Source organism: Lissotriton vulgaris, chromosome 2_1 (genome assembly GCF_964263255.1).
Source record: "Lissotriton vulgaris chromosome 2_1, aLisVul1.2, whole genome shotgun sequence".
Taxonomy (NCBI): Eukaryota; Metazoa; Chordata; class Amphibia; order Caudata; family Salamandridae; genus Lissotriton; species Lissotriton vulgaris.
Genome location: NC_141687.1, coordinates 266,450,934 through 266,477,912, shown reverse-complemented (window position 1 = coordinate 266,477,912; position 26,979 = coordinate 266,450,934). Strand labels below are relative to the sequence as shown.

Sequence of the window (26,979 nt, the reverse complement as noted above, 5' to 3'; positions counted from 1 at the left end):
GGACTCGATGGAATATCCAGTCACACTGAAGGAGGCGATGAAATCCACTTTAAGGGAGGCAGATATTGCCTTCTGTGCTGCACTTTTCAGAGAGCGACGAGACAAGCTACTAAAGATTGAGGCCCAGCTGCTCGACTTGCAGCGTGCTAGTAGAGATGCCACGGGACAGGTTGCACGCACACAACTACTACATGTACAACAGACATACGCCAGTGAACTTTGAAACGAAGCCCGGCTTTATTGGCTTGCCACCCGTAGCTGGATTTACCAATAGGGAGACAAATTCAGTGCCCTATTGCATCGCCTGTGTCAGCAGACACTGCGCCCTCTGATGCTCCCAAGTATACAGGGCCCGATGGGACAGCTCCTACAGACCCATCTGCCATTGCGGACAGCTTTGTCCTCTATTTTGGGAATTTGTATGCCCCCCATGAAGTACTGCCTGCTGACCTTGTACAGAACTTTATTAATTACTTTCCTCCCCAAGTGCGGGATGCGCTAAATGCCCCCCTGTCGGTGGATGAACTATTGCTCGCACTACTAAGTATTCGAGCCGGTAAAGCACCTGGTCCAGAAATATCACCCACAGCTTTTAAAGCCCTACCTGGCGGCTCTGGAAGCTTCCTGGGAGAGTGGCGGTCTTCCACCAGATTGGCGACATGCGGAGATAGTCATGTTCTTGAAGCCAGGTCGTCCACCGGAACATTCTTCATCTTATCGCCCGATTTTTAGCTAAGGCGATTGTAAACCGCCTAGTACCCTGTATTACAGAGCTGATCCATCCTGATCAGGCAGGATTGCCGACCCGCGCTGCATGCCATAATATCAGACGCACCCATAATTCTATTGCTGCTGTTACTAAACTAGATACCCCTACCGCACTCCTTCTAGCGGACATGAACAAGGCCATTGATTCTCTCAGCTGGACGTATTTGTTTGCCTTGCTCAATCGTCTGGATATGAGTCTTATCCGCCTGCTCTACACTGACATAACTGCTTCAGTCAGAGTGGCTGACTCGGTTTTTATTAGTTTTCCTATCAGGCGGGGTATGCGTCAGGACTGCCCGCTCTCACCTTCTCTTCGCTCTTGCTATGGAGCCGGTTGCGGCTTGGATACGTATAGACGTGCAGCTTCGAATGGGTGCTGGGCATATCCGAACGTATAGTGCTCTACACGGATGATGTCTTGGTTTCCCTCACGGACCTTGACCGGTCTGGTCCACGCCTTCTCCGCATTATGCAGATCTTTGGCGAAACATCTGGCCTTTAAATGAACCCGGGGAAGTCCTTTTTTGTGGCCACTGCAGGGCGGAGATCGGCTGGGTGACTGGTCGCAAGAAGTGATGGTGTTTCCGGACGGCTTTAAGTATCTGGGAGTAAATCTCTCATCGTCTTGGGCATTAGCGTAGAGCAAGAACCTAGCCCCCTTATGCCACAAGTAGGCAACCAGACAAGAGTGTGGTCTCATGTACCCTTATCTCTCTCTGGAAGGTCCGCTATTTTTATAATTATCTCCCTGCCTAATCTCTTCTATCAAATTCAGAATCATCCCTATCCGATAAAACCAACATGGTTTCGCCAATTGAATGCTATCCTGGGCCGTTTGCTCTGGTGGGTGGTGCTTCGGGGTGGCCCTGAGGTCCTGATCCCAATCTCCCTACTCTGGCGGTGTAGCCACTCTCTACATTCAAGCATATTACATGGCGTCTCACTTAGTCGTCCTCAATGATTGGTGGTATGGCAGCCGTGAGGATCCGGCCTAAGCGGTGGAACGCTGGGAGATAATCCTCTCCACATGGTTCTGTACTCAATGACGCTGCTTCGAGAGCTACCACCCGCTACAGTTACGGTCTTCAGGACTTTGAAGATGGCGCTCTGTCAGATGGGGTGGTGGGGGAAACTCACTAGGGAAACTCCATTATGGAGCAACGGACAGTTACCACAGCTGACGCACTTGTCTGGCTTTCAGGGCTGGGAGTCCATTGGGGTAGATATGATGGCACTCTCAATTCCTTTCTTGTTCTACAAACAGAATACAGCATGCCCCGCACACAATTTTAACACTTTCTTCAGTTCCGACATGCCTTTACCCCATATATATCCCACCTAACCGAGATTCCTGAATTCAATCCAATTGAGGCTAAGGTTTTCATGGGCGACTTGGGGGGACCATAAAATATCGCACCCTTATCAACAATACCCCTACTACCATGCACAAAACTAGAGAGACGTGGCAACAGGACCGAGGTCCATTAGAGGGAGATGACTGGGTGGAGGCTCTAGAATACCCGCAGAGCGCAGCAATCACAGCCCGTCTGCATCTTATTCAGTTCAAATATTTACACAGAGCTTATTTTACAAGGCACAGGCTGTGGCGTACTGGGCTGATCCTGTCCCTGCATTGCTTACGCTGTAAATCCATGGAGGGTACCTTCCTGAAAACTGTCTGGTCCTCTCCCTCATTGTCGAGATTCTGGATACCTCCTGGAAACAAAATGTTATGCCTGGCAGAAACTGGACTAGCTGCACAATCTTGTACAGTCCGCTTGAGCTGCCAATCTTTCTTTTCTGAAACCTAAGAAATGATCCTTTTCTTTTGAATTGGAATTGCTGGGCAGTGCAGTGCTTTCTATGCATCCATCTTGTAGTAAAAACACAGACCACGAGGCAGCGCTTTCCCAGGAAACATTTAGCACCAACCTATATTTTCAAGAATTTACTACAAACTGCATGATTACTACCGAAAAAGATAATCACGCCCACTCATAGGCCTGTGAGTTTTGTGCTGTAGTATGACAGTCATTAAAGCTAGCTATTTTTTTTGCAAGCCATTTGGTATCAAGTAATGCCCTGATGTAATGTTCGCTATTTTTGCTTTTCTGATTGTTGTTTTTGTTTTCTTTATAGTTGTTCTGTTCCTTGCTGCAAGAAACATAAAGGTAGGTCTGGAATTGTTTGCTTCATACTTTATTTTATCACAGTCTTTGTATGGTCTAACATGACTCAAGAACTCTTGTAGCAAGAATTACTAGACTATGTCCCTGGGGACAGGAGAAGACGGAAGCAAGAGAGCAGTTAATAAATACTTATAATGAATACACCTTTTTTTCACCAGTGACCCTCAGCCCAAAAGAGACGTCCCTATCACTCTCTTATCTCCGTCATTTCGCTGGGGTTTGTGTGCATCAAGGGTCAAGACACGACCTTGTTATCACGGATTTGCCAAATGCACAAGTTACTACTTGTGTAACGATATATCTGTAAGAGACATTAGTTAGTGATAGATTCCTTACCTTATAAATATCCCCAGGCGTCAGACTGGATCCGGAAAGTTTTGCGTAGCAGTACCCTTGCGCGTCGGTAGGCGTCGTCTGCGGCTCCGCGTCCTTCGTCGGCGTCGTGGGCGCCGTGATGACGTCGTCTGAGTACTTAGACGCCGCCTCCGCGTGCTGATGTCAGTTCTTAGCCACAGCTTTTCCGTGCTAGAAGCGCAGAGCCATGACAAAAACCGACACTGGTGCCAAGAAACTAGGGCCCTGAAAGGGGATGACCTTAACCCTAGATATCGGTTCGCAGAACGGGGAGGCTGGGTGAGTCGGTAAGGAATCTATCACTAACTAATGTCTCTTACAGATATATCGTAGTAACTTGTGCATCTGAAAGAGACACGTTAGTGATAGATTCCTTACCTTAGAATAGATACCCCAGCAATACCATCCCCGTGGTGGTGGGTCTGCGAACCAGTATTTACACCAGAAAGTCCTGGAGAACGGAACGGCCGAAGTAGCCGTCCCTCCGGACTTGACTGTCCAGGCAGTAGTGCCTAGCAAACGTGTGCAACGAGGCCCACGTAGCTGCCTGGCAAATGTCCTGCAAGGGCACGCCTCGGCCCAATGCAGTTGTAGTGGCCGTGGCTCGAGTGGAATGAGCCCTCAGCCCAACAGGGGGGTTCCTTCTTAGCCAAGGAGTAACAAGCCTGGATGCACATGATAATCCATCGAGAGATGGTCCGTTTGTGCACCGCTTTCCCTTTCTTAGCGCCCGCGTACCCAACAAAGAGTTGATCATCCACCCGGAACTGGCGTGTGCGATCCAGATAGAACGAGAGCGCACGTTTTGGGTCCAGACGGTGGAGCCTCTCCTCCTCTCTCGAGGGGTGCGGAGGCGGAAAGAAGGTGGGCAATGTTATGGACTGCCCAATGTGGAAGGCCGTGACCACCTTAGGCAAGAAGGAGGGCCTAGTCCTCAAAACAACCTTGTCCTGATGGACTGAAAGGAAAGGAGGCTTACAAGAGAGAGCCTGGAGCTCACCCACTCTCCTGGCAGAGGTGATGGCTACCAGGAAGGCAGTCTTCAAAGAAAGAAGGCGAAGAGGACAGTTGTGAAGTGGCTCAAAGGGAGCGCACATCAGAAATGTTAGAACCAGGTTCAAGTCCCACTGAGGCATCACGAAGGGAACAGGAGGAAAGGTATGAGTGATGCCCTTCAGGAATCGATTTACTATAGGGGACTTGAACAAAGAAGGTTGGTCAGGCAGCCTCAGAAAGGCTGAAAGAGCCGAAAGATATCCCTTGATAGTGCCCAGAGCAGAGCCCTGCTGGGCAAGAGAAAGAAGGAAGAGAGAGGTGCATTGAGGGGATCCACAGCCTTTGCTGTGCACCATGCCACAAATCTGTTCCACCTGCAGGTGTATACCGTCTTTGTGGAGGGACGCCTGGCTGCCAGAATGATGTTGCAAACTTCAGGAGGCAAGTCAAATGGCCTCAACTGTTGCCGCTCAATCTCCAAGCATGGAGTTGGAGACTCGACAGGTTCGGGTGGAGGACCGTCCCCTGCTGCTGCGACAGAAGGTCCTCCTGAAGAGGCAGACGAACCGGGGGATCGACTGCCATACTGAGTAGCTCGGGATACCAGTACCTTCGTGCCCAGTCCGGAGCCACAAGGATGACTTGTGCCCGGTCGCGCTTGATCTTCTTCAGCACTCTGGGCAGAAGAGGTATAGGCGGAAAGGCGTACAACAGACCGCAGCTCCACTCGCGACGAAAAGCGTCTCCGAGCGGGTGCCGCCTTGGAAATTCCAACGTGCAGAACTGATGACATTGCGCGTTCTCTTCGGTGGCGAATAGATCTAACCAAGGCTCTCCCCATCGCAGAAAGAGGCCTTGCGCCACGTCCGAGTTCAGTCGCCGTTCGTGATCCATCGAGCACCGACGGCTGAGTTCGTCCGCCCTGGCGTTCAGAGAACCTGCCAGGTGTTGAACCACCAGAGTCACGCCCTGATGTTCCAGCCATTGCCAGAGACGCAGAGCCTCCTGGCAAAGGGTCCACGACCCCACTCCGCCCTGTTTGTTGCAGTACCACATGGCGGTGGTGTTGTCCGTGAACACCTGCACTGCACTCCCTCGGACAGACGGGAGGAATGCTTTCAGTGCCAGACGAATCGCCCGCAGCTCCAACAGATTGATATGGAGCCGGGACTCCGCCGGAGACCAGAGTCCTCTGATCTCCGCCTCTCCCAAGTGGCCTTCCCAGCCCTGGAGGGACGCGTCCGTCACAACTACGTGCTCCGGTTGGGGAAGGGAGAGGGATCTGCCGTTGACCCAATCGCGGTCCGTGAGCCACCACTGCAGCTGTCTCGCAGTGCCCTCCGAGATCAGAACATGGTCGGACAGGTTGCCCCGGTGCTGGGCCCACTGAAACTTCAGGTCCCACCAGAAGGATGCAGGCGGCCATCAGCCCCAGAAGCCGCAGCGTCAACCTAACCGAAACCCGGGATAACGGCCCGAAGATCGGAATCAGAGCCTGTATATCCCGAACCCGCTGTTCGGGCGGGTAAACCCGAAACTGCGCCGAGTCGAGAACCGCTCCGATGAAAAGGAGCTTCTGAGAGGGGCACGGGTGTGACTTCGGCACATTGATGGAAAATCCCAGCAGGTGCAGGAGATCCGCCGTAGTCTGGAGGTGGCTGACGACTGCCTGGGGCTAGCCCGCCTTCAACAACCAGTCGTCTAGGTAGGGGAAGACTGAGACCCCTAACCTGCGCAAATGAGCTGCGACCACCGCCATCACCTTCGTGAACACCCGTGGGGTGCTGGTAAGGCCGAAGGGGAGCACGGTAAACTGAAAGTGCTCGAGGCCTACCGTGAACCGCAGGTAACGCCGGTGGGCCGGCAGGACGGGGATGTGGAAATATGCGTCCTGCAAGTCCAACGCTACCATCCAGTCTCCTGGGTCTAGGGCAGCCAAGACCTGAGCCAGTGTCAGCATTTTGAACTTCTCCTTCCGGAGGAAGCCGTTGACGTTCCTCAGATCCAAGATAGGGCGTAGGCCCCCTTTGCCCTTCTTGGGTACCAGGAAGTAGTGGGAGTAGCAACCACGTCCTATTTCTGGCCCAGGAACGCGCTCGATGGCCCCCTTGGCCAAGAGGGACGAAACTTCCTCCTGCAGGAGCCGCAAGGGATCCCCCGATACGCGGTGGTGTTGCGGTGGCATGGCTTGAGGGGTCGTCTCTAAGGGGAGGGAGTAGCCCCTTCTGACGATCTGCAGCACCCACCTGTCCGAAGTGACTGTGCGCCAGTGAGAGTGGTGATGGCGAACCCTGCCTCCCACTGGCGTCACATGGGCCGAAAAGAACGGACTAGGAGGGTTTAGAGGCGGATGCTGCGGGGGCAGGTGTGGACTGGCTCCGCTTGTTTCCCCGACCGCCTTCACGACGGTTTCCACGGCTGCCGCCGCGCTGGACGACAGTTTGCGGCGAGTGGCTGGCGGCACGTGTGGGGGCGCCCCTTTCTTGACCACGAAAGGAGCGTAAGGCACCCATTTGCTGGCGCGGGGCCGAGAGGCCCAAGGACTTGGCCGTAGCCCTGAAGTCCTTAAAGCGCTCAAGCGCGTGGTCTGCCTTGTCGTTAAAGAGGCGACGGCCATCGAACGGCATGTCCATGAGTGTATTTTGGACGTCTGCCGAGAAGTTGGCGGATCTCAGCCAGGCGTGGCGTCGTATCGCCACCGTCGTAGCCATCGCTCTGCCCAGCGAGTCAGTAGTATCCAGTCCGCACCTGATTGAATACTTTGCTGCGTCCCGGCCCTCCACTAGGGCTTGGCCGAGTTTGGCCCGTACCTCCAACGGACCAGCACTTCCGCCACCGTTTCCCACAGAGAGTGGGTGTAACGGCCCAAGAGGCATGCGGTGTTGGAAGACCGCAGTCCCAAGCTAAGGGACAAGAAGATCTTGTTGCCATAGTTCTCGTACCTCTTGGACTCCCTGTCCGGCGGGGCCGTCGGGAAGGCGGTCTGGGAGTTAGAGGCCTGGATAACCAGACTCTCGGGGTGTGGTGGGTGGACAGGAAACATGGGTCGCCCGGGGCTGGGCGGTGGCGTCTGACCACGTTCCTATCTACAGGCGAACCTGTAGCGGTGGCGTCTGGCCACGTTCCTATCTACAGGCGAACCTGTAGCAGGCCTGGACCAAGTGCCCAAAAGAACGTCCGTCAAGGCCTCATTAAACGGCAGCAGAGGCTCCATGGAGCATGACTGCGGCTTAAGGACCTCAGTGAGGAGGTTGGTCCTCGCGGCCGCGACGCGAGCTCAAGGCCCAAGGCCTTGGCAGCCCTCATCAACACCACACCATAAGTAGCACCCTCCTCCGAAGCCACGGTAGGAGGAGAGACAAATCCAGTGTCTGGAGAGGTGTCCAGGCCACTGACCTCCCCAAGGTCTCCTATCCAGTCCATGTTAGACTGGCATTCCCTTGCCAGAGGGTCCTCAGACCCCTCCCAATACTCCTCTTCCCCCATCTCCTGAGATTCAGGGTCGTAATGGAATGAGGACGGTTCATAGAAGCTAAATTCTCGACACGGCGTCGAGATCGGCGCCGATAGGCGTCGTCCCGACGTCGGAACCGATTGAGAGGAGGCATCGGGGGGGCAGAAGAGCGATGATGTCTCTTCGACTTCTTATGCTTTTTACCTGACGACTTGGACCCGGAGGAGTGGCGCCGACTCCCGGAGCTGTGACGGCTCAGTCCCCGCGACCTGTCCCTCGACCTCCCGTGGGACCGGGACCTCACACGGTGCGGGGCCGACTGGCGGATTTCGAGTCGCCTGCGGGACCGCTCCCGCCTGGCCTTCCTCGAAAGGGCCCGACAGTCGGAGCAGGCCTCGTCGTCATGGTCGACGCCCAAACACATCAGGCACAGGCGGTGGGGATCCGTGACCGACATGGTACGGTCGCACTCGTCGCAATGCTTGAAATCCTGGCATCCCTAACGGCACCGTCGGAGTCGTGAAGACTTCGAAATGGATCAAAAGATCACAAAAGTTTAGTCAAAAAGTGACTAGGGAACTGCTCTTTCCAGATCTGCGCTGGCTGGCGCGGAAAAAATAACTGACGTCCGCACGCGGAGGCGGCGTCTAAGTACTCCGACGATGTCATCACGTCGCTGACGACGGACGCGGAGCCGCAGACGACGCCTACCGACGTGCAAGGGTACTGCTAGGCAAAACTTTCCGGATCCAGTCTGACGCCTGGGGATATTTCTAAGGTAAGGAATCTATCACTAACGTGTCTCTTTCAGATATCTTCTATTTCGCTTGGACGTTCAAGGGGTAAATTGCACGACCATAAAAAAGGTGGTGCGAGGTAGGAAGTCTAGATCAAGGTGCACCCCAATAACTTGCAAGAAATAACATACAAGCAGTGATATTCTTTATGTAAAAGATGTCTTCATGGGCATATTTCCTTACAATAACATTGAACGTTATTAAGTTTTATGGCATCTTCTTTCTGTTGAAGTATCTCAAATTATTCTTTAAATAAACTGCAATTTAATTATACAACCATGAACCAAGGTTGACAGAGCTAAAACTGTTTGTGTGACACAGTTTGGTACCTAACAGTATGTGAAATGTCTCCTTGATTGTCTACAGGGGTAGCACATTAGGGCTGAGCCATGGAGGTGTGATTGCCAAAGCTTTACCCTGGGCCACTTGGATGTCAAGCTATGGCATGGTGCGGCAGATGGACCTGGTCAATAGAGCCAACTGTCCACTAGGATTGAAGGACGAGGGGGCGATGGAAGGTGCAAATTGAAGGCACTCCGGCTTTACCAGTTTAGCAGTGGCTGAAGAAATGTAGCAAGTACGGTCCTCACACAATCATTAGCTACTGATGAAGTTCCGCAAATGCAGGCAGACTTTCTTTTTAACCCTTAGTTTTTGCCTTACCACTTCTTCAACACAGCTGTACTGAGCCCAAGCTAGTAGGAGGTGAAGTATTCCGTTTATACCCAGAAGCAGTAGGTCCAAAACCATGAGCCGGTGAAATTTGTAAGTTGACCGTAAACCTTTGAGGGGAATTCTTCACAGCAGTTTGTACTTTCAGTGGGTCACAGCCCCAGGACAGCTGTCTTTAGGTAAAACTCATTGCCTGTTTGTGGATTACTCTGACAGAATCGATTTTGCAGTAAAGCACAAGATGAAGGAAGGTAGTGGCTATCAGTCTGAGAACTGCGCATCGTCACCTTGTTTCATGGATGCACCCACTGTCCATGTGCGGTCTTTCTAGGTCACGTTCTTACCTACTGGAACCGATTTGGTTTAAACCAGTGCAATAAAAGGCCATTCCTCCATTATGATGATTCAGGGCAAACCATACAATTGGCTTTACTTCTGAAGGGGGGGGGGGAATATAGGGGCAACAAGGGGAGATGGGTAACTGTGACCACTAACACTACGGAGGACCCTCCATCTTTAGGGGCTAACTAAAGAAGGAGGTAGTCCCATCTCAAATGTTCCCTGAGGACGAGAATACTTAACTGCCATACAACAGAGAATGAGAAGCCCCTGTTCTCACATAATGAAAGTATTTATCAGTGAGATCCAGTAAACATTTGTCCCACTGAGACACAATTTAAAAGAGAAATGCATATACCACACTACTGTACTCAGCTGCTGTCAACCATCCGTAGTGTCATGACCTCGTTATAGGGACACTAGCCCCCTGTATTACAAGGAATAACACTTTTGGTGGAGCCCCAACTGCTCAGTATGCTAACCTCTGCTAGGGCACTTTAAGGAAATTCTTGACACCGGTCTCCTTGAGAAGAATCTGCCTCAGTGTTACAAATGAGGACCAGGTTGTCATGTGGACACACAGCTAGTCACTTCTGGCATGCAAGTAGTAACAGTGAATTGCCAAATATTTTAATCTGTGCTGCTGGAAACGTGCAGTTGTGTGTCCGTGCCACATAATCATCTGCATAAGTTCCAGATTTGAATGAAAAAACCTGTTTAGCTCAAAAAGTCCACAGAAACATATTGTAGCGTAGTGGACTGGTCACATTTGAGTTGATTATTTCTGTATCTGGGTGTTACACTGGTACTAATAAGGTGAAATATTTGCCTAGACAGTGTAAAAATGACAAACTAATGAAGTTAAACTATCACATAATTTGGTCCTCCCCTGCTGCTTAATTCCAGTGGACCCTGGTTATAACTAATATAAAGGGTGCCAGTAGTAACACAGTTTTAATGGCGTTTTCTTTTAATGCCAAATAAGGTTTATTTACATGGAGTTTGAGTTTAGTGGCATACCGTCTAAAAGCCTGTTCAGCAGTTTACATTTTTTTTAATTGTACCATTATCAAATATTCTAATTGTAATGCTGCTCCAAAAACAGTAACCGAAATTGGTCTCTAAAATGAAAGTAAATCATGATTCATGATTAAACCTTAGCGAGACAGTCATTTCACAAGTCCAGCAACTCAATAATTTGGATACAGGGACTACTGTAACTTGCCCTTGTAACCACAACTCTCAGATACCACAAAAAGTCTATCAATTTGTTCACTCTTTGTGGGTAAACGGTCCCTAGAAACATTAACTGGTGAATCGTGTGACTCGCCACCGAAATACAGCTTCTGATCGAATCCAATAATTTGGATATTCTCTTTCTGACCGAAACCTGGACGGTGGCTGGGCTAGAGTCGGAGCTGGGGCCAGCGTGCCCGATTGGATATAAGATTATCCATAAACCCAGGATCGTGGGACGAGGGGGAGGAACAGGAATCATCTTCAGGGAAGACTTAAATATTATAACGCTGGATATTGATATGATCACATGCGCTGAAATTCTCGGGATTTCGATCAGACATGACTCGGGCCATTGCCTTACGGGCCTAATCTGCTATAGGACTCCGGGGCATATCAATACAACACAACAGCAGGAACTCATCACTGTCATTAATAACCTTTCAATCTCACATAGCAGACTGCTGGTACTGGGAGATTTTAATCTGTGGACTAACGGCCAACTTGACACGGCCTTCCATAATATCACACAATCCTGTACTAATTTAGGATTAAAACAGTGGATAACTACCCCCACACACAAGGAAGGAAACGTGCTGGATTTAATATTTGCCGCAGAGGATCTTATTACCATGGGAACAATACTACCTGTAGGGTGGTCGGACCACCATCTCCTACTATTTAACATCCATACTCTGACTAACTCAGGACCAGCAATCACACAGACCAGGACCTTCATTGGCCGCGACTGGAAGGGTCTGCTAAAAAGGAAAGAGAAAGGGAAGTCTGACCTCCTTCAAGTGAGGGACTCGTTCAATCTAGGAAACTATAGTACTACGAACTATCACCTTCTATGCAATGAGATAACTAGGAAACTGGATTGTATTGCACCGTTGAAGGCAATCAGAAAAAAAGGAAACCCATCTGCGCCCTGGTACTCGGATAAATTGAAAAATATGAAAAACGCCTGTAAAAAGGCGGAGAGGTACTGGAGGAAAATTTACTCAGAGCAGGAGAGACTGCTCTGGAGGCAGACAATTGTGCAATACAAAAAAGAGATCATCATAGCCAAAGCAAACTATTATGCAGACCTAATCTTACATAGCTCCAAATAATCACGTGTCACCTTTAGGATAGTTAAAGAGCTGTCCCATCCTGAATGTGCTAATAGCCAAATCAAAACAACAAGCGGTCCTGAGCATTCAAGAATGAGAGAAAACAATTGGTATTTATAGATCACAATGGAGTTCTATAAGGTTCAGTATTCCTAGACCAGCCGGCCAGGGAATGTTTAATAGTTTAATGAGTATAAGATCTCCAGAGTACAACAATTAACCCGAAAGTAAGGGTTAAATTGGGACACAATCCTGTGCCATACAAGGAGGAGAAAGTGAGAGAATAAAGGTAAGAGAAGGGAAAAATTATCAGGCAAACAGAGTGAGCTTACAGGTCACTGATATTAGTTATACATTAGCAGTGTATCCTGGAGTCATTCATACAAACAATAAAATTAGGGAAGTACACGTATGAATTACTCTATGGTCGACGTTTCGATCCCCAGCTCGGGTATCACGGGATCATCATCAGGACAAGAAAATTAATTTTGCCTGAACAAAGTTATTTATAACACCTGTTATGGAAAAATAGAAGGGAGGAAAACAAAGATATATTCACAGTCATTATTTGTATGGTCAGCGCTCACAATGCAACTACAGACTTTGCATTCGGAACCGCAGTGTTTAAGGTGTTGCCGTGAGGCGTGATTAATCATGTGTGAGACCTCAGAAACTCATGCACATTGCAATTCCTTATTTTGTGAAGGATTGGTGGTGAATATTCTTTGGGTTTGTGATCAAAAAGTGATTTGGGCACTAGGGGTAAGCCGTGAGAGTGATGCGGCTTGTGGTGGTGAAAATTTGCAGTGTTTGGGTGGTTATGAGGGCTCGTGGCGCATAGGGGCGGAAACCTACCCAGTTGGTTGTGTGAAGAGAGATAAACTTCAAGGGGAAAGTCCTTTCTGGATGCCGCACGCGATTCGTTCTGTGGGCAGTAATTGGTATGGTATTTAGAAAACATCCAGTTGGTGGGCGCAAGGTCAACAAGATATAAGAAGGGCCCATTTACCTCTGCGTGTGGGCCGCTCCTTTGGGTGCGGTCGGGTTGAGAATTCAATTTGGGCGCTGATTTTGAATTAAGAATGAAGCCCAGCCTGAAATAAATAATATTATTACTAGGAGCATTGTGTCCTGGGGGTACACTCGTAGTGTGATCAAGGTGGGGAGCTAAGAGAGGTACCTTTTGGGTTGCGAGAGGAGGCGAAGATTTTTGGGGGTTACTGAAGCCCGAAATCAGCGAATCTTGCAGATGGTCAGTAAAGGGCATCTGATCTTGTGCGCGTTTCTAGCTGTAAAGTGAGAGAGTTGGTATCAATTAAGAAATTCTCATAAAGTCATGGGTTATCGGATGTTCTAAGGACAGGGTTACCATCAAGGTGAGGAGGGTTTCTAGAAGTCCGTTTCAGTTACTATGACTGCAATATACTCGGAGCCCAAGTTCCCGCTTATCTCTGTAAGGGAAAGGGAAATGAATTAGCAGGGGGTGAGGTGAAGTGGTCAAGGGGGCGCCCAAGTGAAGCGCTATATTACCGGTAGCCTGTGGGGCAGGATCGCCGTCCTCAAGCGTCTTGGAAGATCGCCGTGTGGGAGGGTTGCGGCCAGACGAATAACTGGTCCGCTATGGATCAAAAAATTAAGAGTGTAGAATTAAGGCTTTGTGGGCCACGTAGTTCTATGTCAGAATTAAGTGCCGCGATTCGGCGGGCTTACCGTTAGGATCTGCCAAGTCTCTGCAGGCGCCGGTCGCTGGAGCTGCTCACACTGGAACGCTTCCGAGGTTTCTGAATCGTGCCTGATTATTGGGTTAGGCAGGGGTCACGTGTTTGGGGATCGCGCGCTGACATTGGTTAGACGCGAGTCATGTGACGGGGGCTTTTAGGAACCAGGTCTGCTTCATTAGTCTAGTTTGAGGGACATTTTGGGCTGGGATAGGGCTCATGCCGAGTCAGGAATGGTGACATAAAAACGAGGCAGATTAAGTGAGCAGAACTGGGTGATGTGAGATTAATTAAAGTGCCGTGCAAGTGCTTAAGTTGTAAAAATTAGTATTTGAAAGGCTTAAATTTACACAAAGTTTCAAAACTGCATAATTTTTAAAAAAAACATTCTAATATACTTAATTTTCACAGCGAGTTGTCTTTTCAGAATGTCAGAAGTTCTGGGCCAAAAGCCATTGATTGAGGAAAATTACCCAGCTTACAGCAGGGTTGTCCAGTCCTCACTCCTGTTTAGCCCTGTGTGGATGGTATCGAACTGAATGATAGTCTTAAGTTCCTCACGATTGAGGAGTTGGGCCAGGTTGCCACCTCTTTGTGGGAGTTTCACCGTTTTCAGCACTGTCCATTTAATTTCATCCACAGTATGTTTCAGTTCTGTGTAATGTTCAACGAGCGGTGCGTTTGGAGTCCCACAACGTATCCGGCTTCTGTGCTGGCCAATGCGAGTCTTTATTTTCTGAGTTGTTTGTCCGACGTACATTTTCGGACAAGGACACAGGATGGCGTAAATAACATTGTGGCTATTGCAGTTGGTAAAGCCTCTCATTGTCACTAACATTGTTATGACTGAAACTTCTTGTCTCAATGGCGAATTCACACATCGTGCAACAACCTCCATGGGGGCTATTTTTGCCCCCAATCTGGCAATTCTATTCATGGATGCCCTGGAGACAGGTAACATCTTGACAGAAAGCAATCCCTTCTACACTGGGATCTGTTTATGGCGTCGTTACATAGACGATATCTTCCTCATATGGAACCATGATATACCCTCTCTGCTTTCCTTCAACCACTGGCTCAATAACAACTGCGCGGGCCTGAACTTCACTCTGACTCATGACAAAATCAGATAGCATTTCTAGATCTTACCATTTTCCATCATGACAATGAACTATTGACACGTCTCTTCCGTAAACCTACGGAACGAAACACACTCCTGAGTTACCACAGCAACCACCCTAGGGCACTAAAAGATTCCCTACCCTACTCCCAGTTCCTGCGTATTAGGAGAAATTGCTCAGTTAAAGAGGATTATTTCAGGGAAGCAGACGTGTTATCAAACAAATTGAGAGCACGCGGCTACCCGAAAAGACTGATCAAGACAGCCACCAAAAGGGCTTGGTACTGCCCCCGAGAAGCCCTTTTGACACCAAAACTAAGGGATAAAACTGAACGTATAGCATGCGTAACCACTTTTTCCCCAGTCTCCAACAAAATCCGGCAGTCCATTCTTAAGCATTGGCCCACTTTAAATGCAGGCCCAATTCATCTAGAGAGGCCAGTATTCGCTTTTAAGAAAAGCAAAAACCTAAGAGACCACCTAATACGAGCAGCATTACCAGCCCCGACCCCAGCCATCACAATTGAATCAAACTGGGGGCTTCCTCCTATTCTTGGGCACGTTAAATGTGGTTGTTGCACGATGTGCGAATTCGCCATTGAGACAAGAAGTTTCAGTCATAACAATGTTACAGTGACAATGAGAGGCTTTACCAACTGCAATAGCCACAATGTTATTTACGCCATCCTGTGTCCTTGTCCGAAAATGTACGTCGGACAAACAACTCAGAAAATAAAGACTCGCATTGGCCAGCACAGAAGCCGGATACGTTGTGGGACTCCAAACGCACCGCTCGTTGAACATTACACAGAACTGAAACATACTGTGGATGAAATTAAATGGACAGTGCTGAAAACGGTGAAACTCCCACAAAGAGGTGGCAACCTGGCCCAACTCCTCAATCGTGAGGAACTTAAGACTATCATTCAGTTCGATACCATCCACACAGGGCTAAACAGGAGTGAGGACTGGACAACCCTGCTGTAAGCTGGGTAATTTTCCTCAATCAATTGCTTTTGGCCCAGAACTTCTGACATTCTGAAAAGACAACTCGCTGTGAAAATTAAGTATATTAGAATGTTTTTTTAAAAAATTATGCAGTTTTGAAACTTTTTGTAAATTTAAGCCTTTCAAATACTAATTTTTACAACTTAAGCACTTGCACGGCACTTTAATTAATCTCACATCACCCAGTTCTGCTCACTTAATCTGCCTCGTTTTTATGTCACCATTCCTGACTCGGCATGAGCCCTATCCCAGCCCAAAATGTCCCTCAAACTAGACTAATGAAGCAGACCTGGTTCCTAAAAGCCCCCGTCACATGACTCGCGTCTAACCAATGTCAGCGCGCGATCCCCAAACACGTGACCCCTGCCTAACCCAATAATCAGGCACGATTCAGAAACCTCGGAAGCGTTCCAGTGTGAGCAGCTCCAGCGACCGGAGCCTGCGGAGACTTGGCAGATCCTAACGGTAAGCCCGCCGAATCGCGGCACTTAATTCTGACATAGAACTACGTGGCCCACAAAGCCTTAATTCTACACTCTTAATTTTTTGATCCATAGCGGACCAGTTATTCGTCTGGCCGCAACCCTCCCACACGGCGATCTTCCAAGACGCTGGAGGACGGCGATCCTGCCCCACAGGCTACCGGTAATATAGCGCTTCACTTGGGCGCCCCCTTGACCACTTCACCTCACCCTGCTAATTCATTTCCCTTTCCCTTACAGAGATTAGCGGGAACTTGGGCTCCGAGTATATTGCAGTCATAGTAACTGAAACGGACTTCTAGAAACCCTCCTCACCTTGATGGTAACCCTGTCCTTAGAACATCCGATAACCCATGACTTTATGAGAATTTCTTAATTGATACCAACTCTCTCACTTTACAGCTAGAAACGCGCACAAGATCAGATGCCCTTTACTGACCATCTGCAAGATTCGCTGATTTCGGGCTTCAGTAACCCCCAAAAATCTTTGCCTCCTCTCGCAACCCAAAAGGTACCTCTCTTAGCTCCCCACCTTCTTCACACTACGAGTGTACCCCCAGGACACAGAATGCTCCTAGTAATAATATTATTTATTTCAGGCTGGGCTTCATTCTTAATTCAAAATCAGCGCCCAAATTGAATTCTCAACCCGACCGCACCCAAAGGAGCGGCCCACACGCAGAGGTAAATGGGCCCTTCTTATATCTTGTTGACCTTGCGCCCACCAACTGGATGTTTTCTAAATACCATACCAATTACTGCCCACAGAACGAATCGCGTGTGGCATCCAGAAAGGACTTTCCCCTTGAAGTTTATCTCTCTTCACACAACCAACTGGGTAGGTTTCTGCCCCTATGCGCCACGAGCCCTCATAACCACCCAAACACTGCAAATTTTCACCACCACAAGCCGCATCACTCTCACGGCTTACCCCTAGTGCCCAAATCACTTTTTGATCACAAACCCAAAGAATATTCACCACCAATCCTTCACAAAATAAGGAATTGCAATGTGCATGAGTTTCTGAGGTCTCACACATGATTAATCACGCCTCACGGCAACACCTTAAACCCTGCGGTTCCGAATGCAAAGTCTGTAGTTGCATTGTGAGCGCTGACCATACAAATAATGACTGTGAATATATCTTTGTTTTCCTCCCTTCTATTTTTCCATAACAGGTGTTATAAATAACTTTGTTCAGGCAAAATTAATTTTCTTGTCCTGATGATGATCCCTTGATACCCGAGCTGGGGATCGAAACGTCGACCATAGAGTAATTCATACGTGTACTTCCCTAATATTATTGTTTGTATGAATGACTCCAGGATACACTGCTAATGTATAACTAATATCAGTGACCTGTAAGCTCACTCTGTTTGCCTGATAATTTTTCCCTTCTCTTACCTTTATTCTCTCACTTTCTCCTCCTTGTATGGCACAGGATTGTGTCCCAATTTAACCCTTACTTTCGGGTTAATTGTTGTACTCTGGAGATCTTATACTAATTAAACTATTAAACATTCCCTGGCCGGCTGGTCTAGGAATACTGAACCTTATAGAACTCCATTGTGATCTATAAATACCAATTGTTTTCTCTCATTCTTGAATGCTCAGGACCGCTTGTTGTTTTGTTAAATACTTGCCACCCATGGTCCCGAGCGATCTAATGGGTTCCCCTTGTCCTTTCTTGATGAATAGCCAAATCAAGCCCTCACAGGAACTAGTTGACGGTCTGGCGTTCTTCTTCCAGGAAAAAATCACCAAGATCATTAAGGGCATGAAGGATGCCCCCCCCCCCCCCTCCCCCCCCCCCCCTTCCTCTAGCGCAGCATAACAGTAACACCAAGAATGGGGAGAACGAGGGAAATATAAGACACCCCACACCAAAGGCTATCCTGGAGAATTTCGAGACTCCGACAGAACAAGAATTCGAACAAACAGCCCCCAGCATAACATCGGGATCCCCTTTGGAACCTTTACCTCACAAAATAGTAAAGGAGTTCAGGGACGAACTCTTTCCAGTACTTCGACAACTGTGTAATCAATCTCTTAACACAGGTATGGTACCAAAAGATTGGAAATTGGCAGTTGTCACCCCCCTACTGAAGAAATCAAACCTGGACCCCAACTGCCATAAAAACTACCGACCGATATCGCTCTTGCCATACCCAATTAAGATCATGGAGCGGATGGTCAGCAGATCATTGTCCCTCTTCTTGGAAACTAACAACATCCTTGAAGAGGAGCAATTTGGTTTCAGACCAGCTCATGGAACCGAGTCAGCTCTACTGACGGTTCTGGACGACCTGCGAATGAGGGCGGACAGGGGAGAATCAGCAATCCTAATTTTGCTAGACCTGTCCGCTGCATTCGATACTGTGAGCCATGATATCCTGCTGAAGAGCATTGGAGTTGGGGGGAGTTGCGCTCGACTGGTTCCACTCCTATTTGACGGACAGGTGGCAGGCAGTAGCACTACCTCCATACCAGTCGGAATACGCCACAGTGCCATATGGGGTCCCACAGGGATCTGCAATCAGTCCGACACTTTTTAATGTATACATGCAACCCCTGATGGGCATCATCAAAGCTCACGGCATTAGCGTGATCAACTATGCGGATGACACGCAGCTGATGATCTCTCTTGATGGTGCCCATGCAAACTCACTCGAGACCTTCCATACTTGTATGATGGAAATGACATCCTGGCTAAAGAAGAACTCACTACAGTTCAATAGTGAAAAAAACGAAATATTGCACTGTAAAGTAGGTAGAATCACTAGAAGCCTGCCCGCTGATTTCTGGCCTCTGTAGCCAGGAGAGCCATTAACCCCAGTAAAATCAGTGAGGAACCTAGGAGTCAGTTTCAATGAAAGTTTGAGTTTGGAGACCAATGTCAATAAGCAGGTGAGCAGCTGCTTCGCTTTAATGCGAGGACTTAGAAAGCTGCTTCCCCTTTTACCAGTACAAGTTAGAGCCACCATAGTGAGGAGCACCATTCTCAGCCGCTTGGATTACTGTAATGCTCCGTTACTGGAATCACCTGCCTATCTGATTTCCCAACTTCAGAGCGTCCAGGCGGCAGCAGCTAAAATGGCACTCTCCCGAGGGCGAAGATCCTCCACTACTCTTGCACTGGCAGAACTACACTGGCTGACTATACACCAGAGAATCCTCTTCAAACCCCTATGCACCATCTTCAAGGCAGTGCATGGGATGGGTCCCCTACCACTACAAAACAAATTCAAGTGGTATGAACCCACTCTGACTCTTCGATCCTCCTCCACTAACCTCATCAGTATACCCAGGATCATGAAAGCCACCTATGGTGGCAGAGCCTTCAGTATAGCGGCAGCCCGTCTGTGGAATAGATTGTCTTTTGCCATCAGGAAAATAGATGAACTGATGGCCTTTAGAAAAAAAGTAAAAACATGGCTGTTTCCTAAAATTTAACTGCCCGGAAACAAAGGACCACCTTTCTACTCAGGATGCACAGCGTTTCAACTATATTCATGCAGCGCCAGGATGCCCGTAGGGTTGCAGAGCGCTTTAGAAATACTATAAATAAATAAATAATTTTACAATCACTAAGCCGAATGGAATTGTGCACTTTACCTACTTACGCTGGTGTCTGAAGTTTCAGCAGCTAAGGTGTAAAAGTAATGTTACCTCACTCCCTTATAGTGGAGCTAAATAAAGTCTGAGGCCACTGGCAGAGAAAGGGGGTTGTTGGGCCACCCATGTGTTATGTTTGCCTTGGTGTATTATGTTGCAAAGTTTAGGATTATAAAGACATTGCAACCTAAATTTCCCTCCGCATAAACTGCTTCATTGAAATTCATATGTTAAAAATCTTTAAAGGTTGAGCAGACATTGGCGGGACATTAAGTTTCCCTCCCCTTAAATTATGAGTCGAGTCTAGAAGCGTTATGGAAATGAATATGTAGCTCAGCCAGTATTTTAAGAGTCAAATATTGGACCTGACCATCAGACGGTGGCATCCGATTGAACTTTGGCACAGGAAAACAGATGGGTCAGACACCTAGTAGGCTGGGTTCAGTCCTACAGCAGACACTGAAGTAAGTGTTGAGATTGCTATTGCACATAAGAAGTGTGTAGATTATGGCAGATGCCTAGGTATCAAGAAGTACAAGTGAAACCCTTTCCTTGTACTTCAAAGGGAATAGAAAGTAAGAAAATAACCTTTTTTTTTGTTCTTAAAAATAAATTAATTATAACAAACCAAGTAAACCTGAAGCTGCTTAGGTTATGTACTCGGACCACGGACTGTGGGATTGAGCCTGCCAAGAGAGAACAGCCTGTCCTGATAAAATATAACCTAAATACCATAATGGAAAGATATACCCCTTAAATCCAGTTAGCAGACTAATTAGGAGCAAAAGTGATCTGCTATGCGGATGATGCACAGTTGCTCTTCTCCTGGAATAAGAGGAAAGAGGTAAATAGCTCTCATGTAAAATCCTGTTTCACCTCAGTCTTCCACTGGCTAGCAAAAGAACAACGGAAATGTAATAAGGACAAAACGGATATTCTCCTCTTCAGGGATTTCCTCCCGCAGTTCTGGCTCTCCTTCTGGCCAGATGATGAGCCCACACCGGATCCCCAAGGAGGGCTAGTAAAAAATGTGGAGATCTGGTTTGATGACCAGCTGTCATTTGGGCCCCAAATCAAAAGGCTGGTTGGAACCCGCTTTGGGATCAGGAGATTGCTGAAGAAATGTCTGTCACTCCTACCTTTCCATGCTAAAAACGGTCATTCAAGCATTAAATCACGTCCCGCATTGACTATGGCAATGCGTTGTTTGGAGGTATGCCAGGATATTTCCAGATCAACTTCAGGTGGTCCAGAATGAGGCTTCTCTGCTTCTGCTCAACCGTCCATGGACGGGGAGCACTAAGCCACATCTTCGGGATCTCCATTGGCTCCCTATTAGGGAAAGAGTTCAGGTCAATGGTGCTGGACCATGCCACCCTGTACGGCAAAGGTCTTATATACTTGAGCTCCAGATTCAGCTTCTACAACCCGTCGAGCCAATTGCGTACCTTGAATAAATTGTTGGTCTGTACCTCCAGGATTCGTAGACCGAGCTGGTGGCAGATCACTGTCCCTGTTGAGAGCTGTAGCTTGGAACCTGCTTCCCCTGGAATTACACGCTGCAAGCGATCCATGGTTATTAAAAAAGATGCTGAAAACCGGTTTAAAAAAAATTGTCTATTCTTCCTTCCTAACCATCCAGCTGGTACTGCGCCGGGACACTCCTTGGAATAACTGTGGACAATATAAGAGCAGAATCATATCCAAGGCAGTTCTCCTAATATCAACAGGGCACTCATTACAGACTCTAAATGAAAGCATTTCATCAGCATCACCAAGCCAATTACCGCAAAACTTCTTTGACAGGCTTCTTCCCAGTGTCAAGTTGTCCATGTCTCAGTCCCACAGTAAAACCAACTATACACAACATTAAAATGGCACATACTGGCCAAGCTTATATCAAGGTTCACTAATTGTTTTATCATGATGCACATAAATTTGTATTCTTTTTAATTGTATATGATACAATAAATTACCGAATACCTAATAGTACTTTTAGGTCTGTATACTCATTTGTATATAAATGGCTTTTTTTAAGAGCTTTTATGGTTGTATACCCAACTGAATAAAGTGTTAACTTGGATACATCATGGGTAACCTCGCTGTATCTCCCATTATGTGGTTGATTATGAAACATGAGGACGAAGGCAGAGTAGTTTGTAAATGCCAATAGAATCCTGAGGTAGCATTATCAGACCTCAGTATTATGTAGCGAAACATGTCGGCCATATACACTAACACTCCTAAACCACACTTTTGAGCCAGGGATCTCATATGTTGTACTGGGAGCTAAAGGTATAAGAGTATGGTACAGGGTACTTTAAAGCTGCAGTCTTCACCCGGATACCCCTGTTCAGTGACAATGTTACTGCAACAATGCTGTGATGTAATGTGGTGTCCGAGGCCTAACACCACTTTCAGGGTTCACTTTGTCCTCTTTTATGTATTAAATATTTTATTGAGCATAAGCAAAAAATGCACCTCATCGATTTCTGCAAGGGCCGCCACCAGTCTAGGGAGGCCGAGACCAGCGACCCCGCGGACGCCCCGCATAGGGCCAGCGGACATGTCATCTTATTAACACAGCAAGCCGCCTACAACCCAAAGGGCCGGCCGCGTCTTAAGAGGTGCTACAACGGTGCAAGCTGGTCAGTGCTAGTGCATTGTAAGAAAAACGAGAATCAAAGAACTGTAAACAACCCCGCCACCCACCCCACCCCAGCCCACCCTTCTCCTTGTCCATTTCCGGGATCTAGCTATAGGCCGTGAACCACCCTCAACAGTCAGTGGATGCCACGCGCGTGGGGCCTGTGCGCTTACGGGTATGTGATTTGGGGTCCGGGAGAGGTGTTTCCGCCAAGCGGAGCAGACGCAGGTAGCGTGGACAGCTCACCTCCCGAAACTCCCCAGTAAGCAAGGCGAGGAATGGCCGCCAAAGCTCCGCAAAGTCCGCCCCCCTCCCCGCTGCTGCCAGCGATAGTTTCTCCATTCCCAGGATTGCCCACAGACGGTGAAGCCACCCCAGTTGTTGCGGAGCCTGGGTCGCCCTCCAGTGCGCCACAATGTTCTGGACTGCAGCCCCAAGCGCAAGCGCGATCAGGCGCCCGCGCCAGGATTTCAGAGGATACATGAGTGCGTTTGGGAGGCCTAGCAGAATGTACGCTGGGAAGCGCGGCAGTTGTGTGTCTAGATGTGCATCTATAAGATCCAGGATAGGGTCCCAGTAGGGGCGCAGTGCCTTACAGCTCCAAAGCAGATGTTCCAGTGTCCCTAGTTCCCCACATCCCCTCCAGCATCTGTCACTGATTCGGGCATCCCAGTGGTGTAGTCTCTCAGGGGTGTGGTACCAGTATGTTGCTACCTTCGTCAAGGTCTCGGTAAGGCCAGTGTGGTGCGCCGAGTGTCTGGCTCTATGGTATACCCCCTCCCATTCCTTCCTAGTGAGCTGCCTCCCCAAATCCCTCTCCCACCGGACCTGGCCCGCATTGTATGTGTGTGCCTGCGTGAGCAGCAGCTGCTGATAGAGGTCCGATATCAGCTTCTTGTCGGAGGTGCGTGTCAGCAGCCATCGTTCATAAGGCGTGAGGTGCCGTTGGGCTCCGGGCTGGACCGAGGGATGGAGCACCCAGTGGCGCACCTGCAGGTACTGCAAGCGTTCTGATTCGGCCACGCCGTAATCTGCCTTGACCTGCTGGAACGACAGTACGCCCTTGAGATCGAACATGTGTCCTGCCGCGCGGCAGGGTGTCGTCCGCCACGTCGTGAACGTGCCGGCGTCCAAGCCCGGTGTGAAGTCGGGGTTCTCAAAGATAGGAGTCATGGGTGAGGGGAAGGTGGTCAGCCCCTTGGCCACGGCCACTCTATCCCACACCCGCAGGGCTGTGCTGGTGATTGCAGAGGCGTACAGGTTAGGAGGACGGTGTCGGCGCGGGAGGAAGGGCACGCCCTGGAGGGTACGGCCGGCCACTGCCTGATCGAGGAAGAGCCAGTGCTTACCGGACTCCAGCTGGAACCACTCCACGAAGGTGCGCAACTGAGCCGCCTGGAAATACAGTGTGAGGTCTGGCACCCCGACCCCTCCGTTCGCGGGGGGTAGGGTGGCGAGGGTGTGCTTGAACCTGGGTCGCCGGCCGTTCCAGATGAACCGTGACAGTTCCGACTGCGTTTGTTGGAGCCAACCCGTCGGGGGGTCCAGGGGGGAGCGTCTGGAACAGGTACAGAATCTGCGGTAGCAGTGTCATTTTGACTGCGGCAATTCTTCCTAACCACGACAGCGTGAGTGGTTTCCAGCGTCGGAGCTGCTCCCGGAGCTTGCGGGTGAGGGCCTCGTAATTGGCCCGCGCAGTGTCTCGGACAGTAGGAGCCAGGCGAACGCCCAGGTACGGGACGGATGCGCCCGACCATTGGATCTGGAATTCCGATTTAATCTCGGCCACCACGTCCGGGCTCAGCGAGACGTTCAAAGCCTCAGATTTGGCTTCGTTGATCTTGAAGCCCGAGGCCAGGGCGAAGGTGTGCAGCTCCACGAAGAGAGCACGCAGGGATCGCATCGGGTCAGTGAGGGACAGCAGGACGTCGTCGGCGTACAGGCTGATCTTATGCGTGTCGGCCCCGAATTTGATACCTGAGATGAGAGCATGTTGCCGCACCCTCTGGGCCAGCGGCTCCATGTATAATGCGAATAGGAGCGGCGACAGCGGGCAGCCCTGGCGTGTACCCCTGCCAATGTCGAACCTCGGGGAGGTGTGACGTTCACCCGTACCGCGGCGTTGGGCCGGCGGTAGCAGTTGAAGATGCGGTGGCGGAGTTTCTCTCCAAAGCCGAAGTGACGGAGGGCCTGGTCGAGGTATGGCCAGTGTACTCTGTCGAAGGCCTTCTCCGCATCAATGGTGAGCAGCATGCAGCCGGGTTTAGTGCGCGATCCGGCCTCAATGAGGTGCAGCACCCGCTTGGTGTTGTCGCTGGTCTGCCGTTGGGGGATAAAGCCCGCTTGATCGGGGTCTATCAGTTGTTGCATATATGGGGCGATGCGGCTCGCTAGTATGCCAGTGTAGAGCTTCAGGTCTACGTTCAGTAGCGATATGGGTCTGTAGGAGCCGCAGACTGCCGGATCGCGACCGGGTTTGGGAATAACAGAGATCGACGCCTCCAGCAGGTCCGGGTGTATGGCGCCAGGCGTGTCAAACGTGTTGAACAGGTCGCGCAAGAGGGGGGCAAGCTGCTGGCAAAAGGTCTTGTAAAACGCCGCGGTATAGCCGTCGGGTCCCGGGGATTTCCCGACCTTGAGGCGGGCAATGGCCGAGATGACCTCTTCTAGGCCTATGGGCCGCTCCAGAAAGTCCGCCTGGGCTTGGGTAAGGGCGGGGAGGTCCGCACCCCGCACATAGGCTAGGCCGGCGTCCGGATCTAAGTGATCCGCGTCGTAGAGCGCCGCATAGAAATTGCCAAAAGCCGTCGCAATCGCAGCGTTTTCTGTGACCAGGTCGCCACTGGGCAACCGGAGCGAGCGCACCTGTTGCCTCTGGGTTTGCGCCCGAAGTCTACTCGCCAGCAGTCTCCCACAGCGGTCGCCACCGGTATAGTAGACGTGTTTGAGGCGCATCGCGGCGTATTCCGCCACATCTTGGTCCAAGGCCGCTAGCATTTTCCGCTCGGCGCATAGTTGACGCCACGCTCTGGCTGCCCCTGTGCGTTGGTGCATCTGTTCCAATTCCGCCACGCGCTGGGAGAGCTCGGCACGTTTCAGCTCCCTCTCCTTGTTGTTGGCCGTGGCGATGGAGATGATTTCCCCGCGTAGGACCGCTTTGAGGGCTGCCCACTGGGTCGCTTTGGTAGTGTCATCATTGGCGTTGTGCTCCAGGAAACGGTTAATCGCCGTCGTGAGCCGGGCCTGGGTGTCAGGCAGGTGTAAGAGACCGTCCCGCAGCCTCCAGTGCCGTTGTGGAGTCGGCATTGCTCCTACCCGAAGCGTCGCTGCCACCGGGGAGTGGTCCGAGAGCGAGGCCGGCAGTATCTCCACGCTCTCCACTTGTAGCGCCAGCTGCGAGGAGCCCAGAAAATAGTCCAGCCTCGCGTATGTCTTATGCGCCGCCGAGTAGTACGTGTAGGCGGTAGTTTGGGGGTGTGCGTGCCGCCAGAGGTCGATGAGGCCCAGGTCCGTCAGGTGTGCGTGACCCGCCGCCGTGAGCGCCCCTACCTGACCGGATCTCTGACCCGAGCGGTCCGCTGTGTTATGAAAGACAATGTTGAGGTCCCCCCCCAGCAGCAAGTGAGTGTGTGTGGTGGCTGTAACGGTCTCTAGAGCTGTATGCAGGAACCTTTCCTGACCCTCGTTCGGGCCATAAACAGAACCCACCAACAAGGTGTGGCCCGCGATTAGGAAGCTATAGAGTAGGAGCCGCCCTTTAACTTCGGCCTCTTTTTGGAGGACTTTCCCCTCAAAGGACTTAGCCACTAGGATCGCCACCCCTGCAGATTTCTTCGGGGAAGAGGAAAAGAACTGCCATGGGAACGCGCGGGATTTAAGTCTATGCTGGTCGCTGCGCACAAGGTGTGTTTCCTGAAGAAGGCAGATATCCGCCTTGGAGCGCTCGAGGTAGGATAATATCGCCCTGCGTTTATTCGGGCTGTTGAGTCCCCGCACATTAAGCGTAAGCACTATGAGGTGTCGTGGCATAACAGGAGTCGTACAAGGAAAGCCAAGCCTGCCCTGCGGCCGGGATCGTGGGCCCGCGGGTCGCGAAAGTCACTGCGCTAGGGATCGCGGCAGAGCACCATTTGGCGACCGAAGCCTCTGGACAAGGAGAACCCCCCCGCCCCTCCCCCCTCTCTCCCCAGGAACCCCCCAACTCAACCTGCCCCCCCAATCGGAGCAATCGTCCCGCCTGAACCCCCCCCCCTCTGTAGTGCAAACTCCCCCCGCTCAACGCCCCCCACCCGTAACCCCCCCCAACCCCTTTCCCCAACAAGCAAAGAAACATGGTCTATCATTGTCCCAGGTCCAGCCCCATGGCCGCTGGACCCGTGGTAAGGTAAGTTCGTAGAATGGGAGCAGTGGCGACGTCGCAAGCAGGTCCGCTCACTCAGAGTGCACCAATGCCGGTGAAACGTCAGTGC

At 50.2% G+C, this 26,979-nt stretch overlaps 1 protein-coding gene across 1 annotated transcript in view; it reads left to right on the top strand.

The window, feature by feature from the left end:
• The window catches only part of ZNHIT3 (zinc finger HIT-type containing 3), a 58,684-nt gene that overhangs the window by 22,174 nt on the left and 9,531 nt on the right, over positions 1–26,979 (top strand). The window contains exon 2 of the mRNA XM_086954912.1: positions 2,908–2,939. Within this exon, the coding sequence (XP_086811038.1) occupies positions 2,908–2,939 (32 nt within the window). The remainder of the gene's footprint in view (positions 1–2,907; positions 2,940–26,979) is intronic.